General features: G+C 45.2%; 1 protein-coding gene across 2 annotated transcripts in view; it reads left to right on the top strand.

Annotated features, from left to right (window-relative positions):
- Positions 1 to 11,532, top strand: part of PXYLP1 (2-phosphoxylose phosphatase 1) — an 87,171-nt gene extending 75,639 nt beyond the window's left edge. For both annotated transcript variants that reach the window (XM_010858199.1, XM_010858200.1), the window contains 2 exons: positions 3,907 to 4,046; positions 9,142 to 11,532. In XM_010858199.1, coding sequence (XP_010856501.1) covers positions 3,907 to 4,046; positions 9,142 to 10,079 — 1,078 coding nt within the window. In that variant the 3' untranslated portion in view covers positions 10,080 to 11,532. The remainder of the gene's footprint in view (positions 1 to 3,906; positions 4,047 to 9,141) is intronic.
- Positions 11,533 to 12,504: the final 972 nt, after the last annotated feature.

Here is a 12,504-nt window from a genome sequence, read left to right as displayed (position 1 = left end):
AAGAGTAAAAGTCTTTATTTTTTGCATTTGTTTTTATGTATTATTTGTGTGAAAAGTATTATGAACCTATTACAGTACACGACTCTATAGCTGATTGTGTTAGTTGACTTCTTAGGCTAACTGTTGGGCTTATGAATGTGCTATCAAACTAGAACTCATTCGTATGTAGGGGACTTACTGTAAAAAATAAAACGGGGAGCCAGGAATGCCTTGCCTTAAATAACAGAAGTTTATCTCTTGCATGAAGGTCTGAGATGAGTATTCTAGGTTGTGTAATTTTCCTTGATCATTCAGGGCCCCAGGTTCCTTCCAGGTTGTTGCTCCCACCATGCCCTAGGGAGGTGAACTTGACTGAACCTGCATTGCTGCCCTGGGCACGTGTACTTGACTGAACCTGGGTTGCAGGAGTGCCTGAATCGTGGCCAGAGGGAAGGAAGAGAGTGTGAAGGGGGCACACCCGTGATCTGAAAGCCTAAACACAGATTGGCATACATCCTTCCATTCCACTGGTAAATACTTAGTCATGTGACTCTACTTAACCGCTAGGATCTCAAAAATGGGATCTAACCAAGTTCCCAAGAAGCAGAGAATGGTTTTTAGTATCTAACTGTTAAAGAAAAACCAGAGCTGAAGAGCAGATAAAGCATTAAAAACAGATCTTATTGAGGAGTTTATACAGTAGGGATAGAACTGAGCTCAGTTCCAGATAGAGCATAGACAAGGGGGGCTTTTTAGCCAAGGAGCAGGGTGGGGGTCAGGGGAGGGAGAGTTACTAGGAGGACACATCAGGGTGAAGGGGTTCCAGTTAACTAACTCCACAGGATTCCTGATGAAAGCAGACCCGGGTGATCAGATACAACTGGGGTTGAGGAATTTGATCAGGTATCAAGGGTGATCAGATACCAAGAGTGGGAGATTCTGGGCTTCCCTAGTGGTCCACTGGTAAAGAATCCGCCTGCTGATACAGGAGACATGGGTTTGATCCCTGATCAGGGAACTAAGATCCCACATGCCTCGGGGCAACTAAGCCCATGCACCACAACTACTGAGCCTGTGTACCTGGAGCCTGTGCTCTGCAACAAGAGAAGTCACCTTAAAGAGAAGCCCCACACTGTAACTAGAGAAAAGCCTGCATAGCAACAAAGACCCAGCACAGCAAAAAAAAAGAGTGCGAGATTCTGGCTAAACTGACTTTAGCAGGATTTTTGCTACAAATGGGCAATGCAAAGACAGGTATAAATCCAAAGATCAAGGCCTGGTTGGGAAGAGAGTTCAGAGGAGACTAAAATTTGACCAAAGAGAGTCTGTCATATAAGTAAGGCTCACTTATGACTGCCTTTATTTTTAATATTTCCATCGAAATCTGGATATTTTAATAAACCATGGGAACTTTCTATATTCATTGCTACAGATTATAGAAAGCTTGGACTTTTCTTGAAGCATCTAAGTGTGGGGCACTTCCCAGTTGAATTCATTTACATGTGTTTTTGAGGTATCTACTGTGTGCTAGGGACCCTCTCACTCCAGGTGTGGAGCAGTATATGAGGTGGGAAGAACTGATCTTGGGAGGCTGTGGGGCGGCCTCAGCTGTGATGGCTTGAAGCAGGAATCTCAGTTCCCCTACCAGGGTTTGAACCTAGGCTGCTGTGCTCCCTAGTTCTTGTCTGCTTTGAAGAAGGAATTCAGCAAAGAGATGAAAAGTAGTGAGATAACTAAAATGTTTATTAAGAGAGCATATATGTGCAGAGGAAGCATGGGCTGGCTCAGAGAGAGAGTCCTGTGCTTTTGGAGGCAGTTCTTCCGGGTTCCCTCTGGCCGGTCATCTTGCTTTGTCTGGCTTTAAGTCCATAACTGGTCTGGCTAAAGGCCCTCCCGTGTGTGCACGTGCATCTTTTAGCCAGGATAGATTCCAGTGCAGAGGTCTCAGGGAAGTTGACAGAACATATTATGGTCTAGCACCCCCTCTCCTAAGGATCCGTTCTTTGCATGCATAGTTTGGGGGTCTCTGACCTCAAGAAAGAGAAATATGTGGTCTCTTTATCTTTTATCCAAGCAGGACTCCGCTTCCTCTTGCTCCTGCTTTATCTTTATCTTGAAATATCTGTCTTCAGGAGACAGATTACAGCCGCTCAGTCTGGGGCCCATATATCTCCTGCCTCAGGACCTGATCATTCAGATCCAGGACAGGCCCAAGGACTCAGGTTACCTGGTCCTCTTCCTGATTAAAAGACTCAGTCTTTTGTTATATTATCCATAAGTGAAGTTTTTCTTTCATGAATTGTCATTTTTCCATATCAGAAACAGGTTTCCATGAATACAGTTAGATATTAAAGCATCATTAAGCAATCAGATTCCCTGAAAACCTGGGACCTCCCAGCAAACACTTTGGGGAAATTTCATTTCTAAAATTGGTAGCAAAGCTTTCTTGGATCCTCAGACATCACCAACCTGAAATAATGGCCTGGAGCAGAATATCTGACTCCTGTTGATAGATAGCCTTTGTTTATGTGGATTCGTTTCGGCAGCCTCATTATCAGTCTGGACATTTTATTTCCCAGTTTGCAAATATATATGTGTTTCAGCCTCAGGGAAAATAAAATCCTCTGTTTTTATGGAAAGCCATAATGTCTTGTAGCAATACAGGGTGATTTATTAGACTATATACTGTATGTCAGAATTAGCATTCTCTAAAACATATTTTTGTAATGGTTTTTTTTTTTAGCTTTATATTTTCGAAAGATAATAAACCCATTTTTGCAGCCATTGTAAAAGCATTGCCAAAGTTAATTAGGTTTTCAGACAGCAGGGGTCTGCCATTAAACAATTTATCTTTGCTTCTTTTCATGCTGCTTTAGTTTAGTTGGGAACTACTCTATCTGTCCACCTCTGTTTAGCTGGACAATGTATAAACAGTCATAGGCCATTTCATTAGTCAAGGGAAAGGTGTGTATATTCATAGATCATCTCATTATTCAGAGAAAATGTATGTATATATTCATAGGTAATTTCATTATTCAGGGAAATTGTGTATTTGTGATTAGACTGATAAATCCTGATTTACCACATGTGACTTCATGGCAGAAATATAAATAATATAAATTTCATAAGATCTCATACATAACCTGTTTTTTTCCCACTCTTCATTATCACCCCACATGCAGTGAGATACCATATGTGCAAAATGCATAGTGAGCTGTAGAGATATGGGTTATCCTGATCAGTTAATTTTCTTCACAAGAGATTTTCCAGAGGTCATGTAAGTTAAGGATTAAAGGTTACCCCAGTGAAAGTTGGGTGGCCTTTTCTAGGAGGAAGAGGCAGCATGTGGAAAGTCTTGGAAGGGTGCAAGAACAAGTGTGGGGTACAGAAGGCAGATGCTATGTGTGGCCAGAGAACAGCACTGGGGAGCCCTGGGCCTCAGAGTCAGGCAGGGCCAGAGTAGGCTAATGGGCGCATGAGGCTCCTTGGAACGGAGCCAAAACCTACTCAGGGATGCAGGGATAGGAGAGAGGAGCAGAGCAGCCCAGGACGGCACATGGGCAAGGGCAGGGGAAGGAGAAATCGAGGATGACCCCCAACCTAGGCTTGGCTGCCTGGTAAGGTCAGTGGCCTCCTGGAGAGGGAGACAGGAGTGGTGCGGGCTGGGGAACAGAGTGCGTGAGGTCAGCACTAACCCCCACAGGGCTTGAGAAGATGGGCACTCGGAGATGGCAGGGGCTCAGGCTGGCCTTACTGAGTCGGGGGTTTATATGTAGGTGTCAGCAGGCGAGTAATCGTGAGCTGGGAATGTACTATTATTGCGGGTGAGAAAGGGCATGGCTCACTTGGGATACTGCTTGTTGCAGGTGAAATCGTTGTGGACTTTTTCAGAGCACGTTGACCGCCAACTCTCTGTTGTTTCTTTAGGAAGCCGTATCACTCTAAACTGGAGGCTTTTGTGAATCACATGTCAAAAGGACCTGGAGCCTCTTTCGAAAGCCCCTTGCACTCGCTGCCTCTTTACTCCAGTCACCAGCTGTGTGAGATGGGAGAGCTCACGCAGACAGGTCAGTACATCGACCATTCTTCCACTTACTCTTCCACCCACTCCTGTGTGTGGTAGACGCGAGCAGCGGGGCCTCGGGTGAGACGCTGTGGGCGCGAGGGTGAGTCAGCACTAGGACCTGAAGCGGCTGTGAGCTCACCAAGGTATCTCATTAAACATTGCTTTTTAAAAATACATTTATTATTTTTGGTCGCACTGGGTCTTCACTGCTGTGTGCAGGCTTTCTCTAGTTGCAACACGTGGAGGCTACTCTTCATTGCACTGCACTGGCTTCTCATTTCAGTGACTTTTCTCACATGTGGGCTCAGTAGTTGTAGAGCACAGGCTTAGTTGATCTAAGGCATGTGGGATCTTCCCAGATCAAACAAGGATCAAACCTATGTCCCCTGCTTTGGTAGGTGGATTCCTATCCACTGCTCCAACCAGGGAAGTCCCATCTGATTTCTAAATATTAAAAATAGCCTTTTCTCTTATTATTAAAAATATATATATTCATGGAAGAGAAAGTAGGAATGACAATTAGGCAAAAGGAAGACGAATCTAAAGCACTCATAATCTCATCAAAGAAATTAATAACCATTAGTGTTAATATCCGGAGAAGGCAATGGCAACCCACTCCAGTACTTTTGCCTGGAAAATCCCATGGATGGAGGCACCTGGTAGCTTGTAGTCCACGGGGTCACTAAGAGTCGGATACGACTGAGCAACTTCACTTTCACTTTTCACTTTCATGCATTGGAGAAGGAAATGGCAACCCACTCCAGTGTTCTTACCTGGAGAATCCCAGGGACAGGGGAGCCTGGTGGACTGCCGTCTATGGGGTCGCACAGAGTCGGACACGACTGAAGTGACTTAGCAGCAGCAGCAGCAGCAGTGTTAATATCTGTATGCAGTCATGGGTATGCACACACACACACACACTCATTCTCACAGGTTGTATCTTCCTCAGCACTATTTTGTAGCCCACTTTTTCACTTAATAATGTATTGTGATAATCTTTCCCTACCAATATGTGTTCATCAACAACATAATTTCTGATAGCTGCATATTCTTCCACTGTGGATAGGCCATGATGTATGTAACCAGTCCCATATTCTTAGATACTTAAGACAAAACAGCTAAAAGGTTTTAGTGCCCAGATCTGAGGGACATGCATATGGTAGAGCCCCACCACACATGGAGCCTGCAAGTGTGTTCCTCACAAAAGCCATCTCTCCCTCTGCGGCCCTGCTCATACTACTGTGCAGCCAGTACACTGTCAGCATAGGTTGGTGAGTTAACTGTGGGTTGGCACGAGAAAGAACTGGTGCCCCCGAGAGGTTCCCGCTTCCTGTCTTCAGTCTGAGACCTCAGAGGACCTTTGTGTGGTCACTGGTCTTTCTGGAGGAATCAGGATGACCATATTTTGTTTCTTGATCCACCAGCATCTTAGGACCTCAGCTTTGATGGAAAGAAGGTCCATCAAACCCCATTGGTTTCCCCATGTTTTGAAAACTATTATTATTGGGGAGAATGATAGTAAATGACCAAGTGGGGCAAGATGAAGGCTCTGGAGGACTAGCCTTGAACAAGGAGTTTTGTCAAAAGCTTTTGCTAATTAGTTCCACATGCGCAAGCTCTGCATTAGTTTAAAGCAGGAGTCCTGGGATTTCCCTTGTGGTCCATGGCTAAGACTCTGTGCTCCCAATGCAGGGGGCCCGGGTTCAGTCCCTGAACCGGGAACTCTATCCCACATGCCACAACTGAAGATCTTGTATGCTGCATCTAAGACCTGGAGCAGCCAAATGAATAAATATTTTAAAAACAAATAAATAAAAATAGAGGAGTCCTTCTCCTACCAGAACCAGAGCCCCCTTTTATTAACAAGTATTTTGTGGTGCTCTCTGAACTATCCCAAAGTGAAATTCAAATATAACCGTTCTATATACATAATTTTACAAAACAGTTATATCAGGTATCCTACCTGTAATATGAAGTAGAAACAAAAGGAAATGATTTTATTATGTAATTGTACATATCTCACTATAAATGTTTGATCACACCTTTGTTAGAAAAGAGAATGAAGTAATCAATTGCTTGCTCGTAAGTGTAGATGGGTGTGGTGACAGCTGCAAATGCAGACTGATCAAAGGATGTACATTGATGACACTTAATACCCCGTACATTGATGACTCTTAATACCCCGTATATCAGGACATGATTTATTTGACAAATGTGATCAAGACAAAAGACAGATGTCCCTTAATTTATTTCTGGAAAATTCAGTAGATGTTGATGTTATGCAAAAATGGTTTTATGTCTGTAGACACAAAAAAACAGTTTTGAAATTGAAGTATTAAAACTTCAAGGATTAAAGTATTAAAACTTGAAGGATTTTCACATATGGGAGAATCTTGTACATTCAAAAGTTATTCAGAACAGAGAACAGTTCCTCGTGAAGACTGTCCAGCCCTTGGCCCCCACCCACAAGGGGTCAGCAATGTTCCTCCCCATGTTACCATGACAACCCTAACCCTCCCTGAGGGCAGAACTGTGCTTGCTGAGAACCACTGGTGGTGAGTAACAGAAACCAACTCAAGCCAAAAAGAAAAAAAAGGACATTTATTATAAAGACTGAGGATGACTCACAGACTCTAAGGGCAAGAATATGACTAGGCCTCCAGAGACTGGTCCCAGCGATAAAAAAGCTGTCTGTCTCTGCTGCTATGGTTTTGCTGTGTGTCTGTCAATGGAGACAGTCCTGGCCACATGTAGAGATGAACTTACACGGTCACGTTCTTGAGAGAATCTGATGGCGTCCTTGAGGGTCAGTGTCCATCAGCTGGCTGGGAGGTCAGGGTAATCGCATCAAGTAGTTTACTCATTCCCATCTTTCTTTCCAATTGACCTATTATCATCAGTGTTTTTCAAATTAGCCTTGCCGTAGAAATCTTATTTGTGGTAGTTTGCTCCTATTCCCTTGGTCTCTTTTAATGGTCATTTTTATCTATTTGAAATTTTGCATCGCTGTTGGAATAATCATTTATAAGTGACACACTTTGGGGACCTCACAGGAACCGTGTAAGATGCAGTTGGTCAATAGTGTCTACTCTGTCCCAGGTGCTTTAGCAGCTGCCATGTGTAGGGCAGGAGGGCGACTGGATGGCACGGCATGGAGGCCCCTGGGGTGCTGCTGCCAGCTGCAGGTTCTTACAGAATAAACACAGGCTTTGGAGTAGACAGACCTATGAAGTGGGGCATGTAACATATTCCCGACAGAGCTGGTAGCCAGTTGCATTTGACAGTGTGTGTAAAGCGCTGAGCACAGTTCTAGCACATGCTAGGCTCAGCAAATGCAGCGAATGCCTCAGAAGTCCAGCAGCCTGTGTGAACAGGAGGGAATGGTTAATTCCACCTGGGGGAGAAAGAGAAGGACAGAAAAGGAATTATAGTATTGGAGTCAGGATGAGGATTTCACTGGGAAGAGAAAGGGAAGGACAGGAGCCGGGTTGTGAAGATGCAAGTTGTGTTTGGAGAGAAGGAGACACCCTGAATGGGTAATATTTCGGCATGAACATGTAGGGAGAAGGTGATGTGAGCCGGGACTAAGAGCACAGGTTGGGCCCACATGGGAGCTGAAGCTCTGGTTCAGCCACATCTTAACTGTGAATGGCTTGGGCCTCAGTTTCCTTCTGCTTTCTTTGTTGTTTTTTTTGTGAGGAATAAAGGAGAAAGGTCTGGTGGCCTTTCATAGGTGGCCTCAGAATGCAGGGTAGGCCCAGAAGAAACTGGGGGCCAGACACAGATTCTGGGTGTTGGCCCTTCTGTGCAAGTCATTTGGAAATGCTAAGACCTGTCCCAGCCCAGATCTCTGAGGGGACTCTGCTCTCAATACTCTTCATTCCGAGTAGGATCTAGATAGCCTTCATGTTATTTTTTTCCCCCTGAGCTGTTCCCCTTCCTGGGCCAACACTGTTCACTCTGTCCCACACATTTCAGCCTGAAGTTGTCGTATCTTTTTGGTTGGGCTTTTCAGACCAGTCGGGCATCTGAATAAGTGGCATCACTGGTCACAGGGCCTGCCCATGGTTTACACTCAGGGAACTCTGATCTCACACTGAAAGGCCATCCCAACATCCTGTTGGCTGGAGAGTGAGCTTGCTCTTATCTTGGATTGCCTTCTCCTACTTGAAGATAAGGCTTTTTCAGTGTTTGTTTTTTTTTTTTTTTTTAACTGTACTGTGGCATAGTTCCTGTGTGTAGTTCAAAACTGTAACTACTAAAGAGAAACTTAAAATTCATGCTGCTACCCACGTTCTATCACCACCCCCCATTTCTGTGCCCCTGTCACCCCCAGATAACCATCGTGTGCCTTTCCAAAGTTTCTTTATACAAAACACAGGCAGCTGCTTACATAACGTTCTTATTTTCCCCCTCATTTTAATTTAAAAGGAGCATAGTAAACACGCTGTTCAGCAATTTTCTCTCTTTTTTTCCCCCAAATATTCCATCTAGGTACCTGGGAGATCATTCCATATCTGTGCAGGGAGAGTATCCTTGCTCATGGGCAGGTAAAGGGCAGGACTGGGCAGAATGGACCCAGAAGGTGAGCAGAGAGCCTTGGGCTGGGAGAATAGGGAGTATGGCGTGAAGAAGGGAACTGGGCAGCCAGGATTTGACTTGTTCTCCTTGCCTGGCTGATTTCTGTGAGCTCCCAGGCACTCTGAGGAGATTTGTCCCTGGGCAGGAGGGAGAAAGCTCTCCTTAGGCTCTGTTACCTCCCGCACCTCCACCAGCAGGCTGGTCTTACCTCTGAGCCCCACCAGTCACAACCCTCCTCCAGAGGAGGGATTGAGGCAGACAGATGGTCCCTGTACTCCCTGGAAAGGTGTGGGTCCAGAGGACAGGGCCCCACTCTGCTCATCCCTTTGTGCGTAATCCCCTTCAACATGCTGGTGGGAGCCCCTTCTGGAGGGTCCCTTGCAGTGGAGGCCAGGCTCGAGGATGTAACCATACAGTGTCTGAAGCCTTCCAGCATTGGGCGCGCCTCAACTCCCCTGGCTGTCCCTTTCACTGAGCTGGTAGTGAGGCAAGCGTGTGGCACTCTTGTGTTTCAGGGGTCGTGCAGCACCTGCAGAACGGCCAGCTGCTGAGGGACATCTACTTGAAGAAACACAAGCTCCTGCCGAGTGACTGGGCTGCAGAGCAGCTTCACTTAGAGACCACTGGCAAGAGCCGGACGCTGCAGAGCGGGCTGGCTCTGCTCTATGGCTTTCTGCCAGATTTTGACTGGAAGAAGGTTTATTTCAGGCACCAGCCCAGTGCTCTGTTCTGCTCTGGGAACTGCTATTGCCCACTGAGGAACCAGTACCTGGAGAAGGAGCAGCGTCGGCAGTACCTATTACGTTTGAATAACAGGCAGCTGGAAAGGACCTACGAGGAGATGGCCCGGATCGTGGACATCCCCACCAAGCAGCTCCGGGCTGCCAACCCCATAGACTCCCTGCTCTGCCTCTTCTGCCACAACGTCAGCTTCCCCTGCACCAAGAACGGCTGTATCACCATGGACCACTTCAAGGTGATCAAGACGCATCAGATAGAGGATGAGAGAGAGAGGCAGGAGAAGAAGCTGTACCTGGGGTACGCGCTCCTGGGCGCCCACCCCATCCTGAACCAAACTGTCAGCCGCATGCAGCACACAGCAGAGGGCAAGAAGGAGGCGCTCTTCACCCTCTACTCTGCTCATGACGTTACTCTGGCCCCGATTCTCAGTGCCTTGGGCCTTACGGGAGCCAGATTCCCACGGTTTGCGGCCAGGTTGGTCTTTGAGCTCTGGCAGGACAGGGAGAAACCCCGGGAGCACTCCGTCCGGATCCTCTATGACGGTGTTGACATCACGTTCTACACTTCATTCTGCCAGGACCACCACAGGCGGTCTCCCAAGCCCATGTGTCCCCTCGAAAATTTAGTCCGCTTCATCAAAAAGGACATGTTTGTGGCCCTGGGTGGTGGTAGTACCAATTATTATGAAGCATGTCACAGGGAAGGATTCTAAAAGGTACACGATGCAGCGCTGAGAATCTATGCTAATTCAAAAGGATGGGAAGGTCCACTTCTAGTTCTGTTGGCTGCTAAAGTTACAAGGTGGTTTTTAAAGGCCAGAAATCATGCTTGGGGCCCATGTGGATTTGGGGTTGAACAGGGAGTATGTTACTGTAATTGGGTTCATGAGTAACTTGAGACACAGTGGTCAGTTCACAGAGAAAGGAAGGTACTTTATTCCAGCGAGACTTTACTTGATGCCAGAATAATATTTCAGTGCCCAAAGCTGCCATTTCAAATGTGTATTCTTTAGATCTGCCTTGGTACTGTGTGATGGAATCAGCAAACTTCAGCCAAAGCTCCTCTTCATCTGGGACAACCTCACCTTGTCCTTGTTCAGTGAATGGTTTCCTGAAGTGATTCATTTAAAACAGGGGTGGGCAAACTTTTTCCATAAAGGGCCAGATAGTAAATATTATAGACTGGACCAAAAGGCCACCTATAGCGCCTGTCACAGCAGCTTGACGCTGCTCTTGTAACATGAAAGCAACCACAGATGACCCATGGATGAGTTAAGCATGGCTGTCACAGGCCACACGAAAGAGGCAGTGGGCCAGCTGTGGCCTGAGGGCTGTGGTTTGCTGACCCCCATTCTAAGAACCAGGCTGCACTACAATTGCACGTTCAGCACTTTTTGAGAGAACCAGTTGAATACCCAGAATTATTCAGTGGTGCCTCCAGTAACTTCTGCTAGAAACACAGAATCTGGTCTGTATCTGACATTATAACAAAACTTGAGGGGGAAACAAACATTGAATCAGAATGAATCATAAAAAAATTACTAGAATAATACTTGATGTTCATGATGATTGTGGTATAAGATAGTTTTGAGTATGTCTTCGATATTTGTCTGCTGTAGTCTGTTTGCTGTACATGCTGAAATTTTTGTATTCCATTTAGTATTTTTATAGTCTAGGAAAATATTTTCTAAGACCAGTTTTAGATGTGCTCTTATTCCTATGAAATATTCAATTTACTGTGTCTGCTTGGTAGTTAGAAGGGAACTAGAAGCTGAATTCAGGCACTTTCTCCCAATAAAACTAATGATCGTTCATTCCCTTTGACAAGCAGTAGAATTGGATCAATTTTTAAACCATTTTCGTCAGTTTCAAATGGTAAATTCAAATTGATTTTTAAATAAGTTTTTGGAAGAACTTTGTTACTAGATACTTAAATAATCTTTATAAGGTATTTTATATATTAGAAGCAATTATAATTAAATCTGTGATTTCTGCCTAAAATGGTGCTAGTTCTGTGCAAAGAAATGTAAAGTGAGATTCTCCAATGTCGTTGCCATTCCAGCCTTTTTTGTCTGTTTTTGTCCAGTGTTTCATTTGAATACATCTGTTTCTATTAATAAATTTTTGAAGAATACTCATACATGTAACTCATGGTTTGTACCTATAAGTCACTGTTTCTTTTCAAGTGAGTTTTAATTGTTTTATCTTAAATAAAAGCATTTTAAATTAGAAAACTCTACAGTACACATGGGGAAGGGAGGCCAGTGTGACTAGCAACGGGCCAAGCCGGGCCTGCTAGGGTGACCGGAAGGGACAGAGTCCTGCCCTGGGCCACAGAGGGGCTACAGCTTCCTTCTCTGACAGGAGAATCAGGACTTGGTGGTCAAGGGTGTGTCACAGCTGGTGGCCCTGGACTGGGTGACAGTTTATCTCAAAGTCTTCTTTTATTGCTGAAAATCGTGTGTTGTCGTCCAGTCAGTAAGTCGTGTTCAACTCTTTGTGACCCCATGGACTGCAGCATGCCAGGCTTCCCTGTCCTTCACTATCTCCCAGAGTTTGCTCAAACTCATGTCCCTGGAGTTGGTGATGCCATGCAACCATCTCATCCTCTGTCGTCTCCTTCTCCTCCTCCACTCAATCTTTCTCAGCATCAGGGTCTTTTCCAATAAGTCGGCTCTTATCAGATAGCCAAAGTACTGGAGCTTCAGCTTCAGCATCAGTCCTTCAATAAATACTCAGGGTTGATTTCCTTTAGAATTGACTGGTTTGATCTCCTTGCTGTGTGTTGTCTTTTGAATATTTAAAGCCTATGCAAGTTTTGTTTTTTTTTTCCTCCCACTCGCAATCTATCTAAATCAGAACTGGTAAACACAGCTTGAAGATTTTAAAGTAAAGGTGAATCAGGAGATATTTTAAAAATCAATTTTGCAACATCTGTTTTGGTAAAGGTGGATATTTTGCATAAGAGCCAATATTAAAAGTGCGGAGGTTTTGCCTCCTAAGACACTGGGTATGCTGCTGCTGCTGCTGCTAAGTCACTTCAGTCGTGTCCGACTCTGTGCAACCCCATAAACGGCAGCCCACCAGGCTCCCCTGTCCCTGGGACTCTCCAAGCAAGAACACTGGAGTGAGTTGCCA

Source organism: Bison bison, unplaced genomic scaffold, assembly GCF_000754665.1.
Source record: "Bison bison bison isolate TAMUID 2011002044 unplaced genomic scaffold, Bison_UMD1.0 scf7180017864384, whole genome shotgun sequence".
In the NCBI taxonomy this organism is placed as follows: domain Eukaryota; kingdom Metazoa; phylum Chordata; class Mammalia; order Artiodactyla; family Bovidae; genus Bison; species Bison bison.
This window is presented reverse-complemented; position numbering and strand designations above follow the sequence as displayed.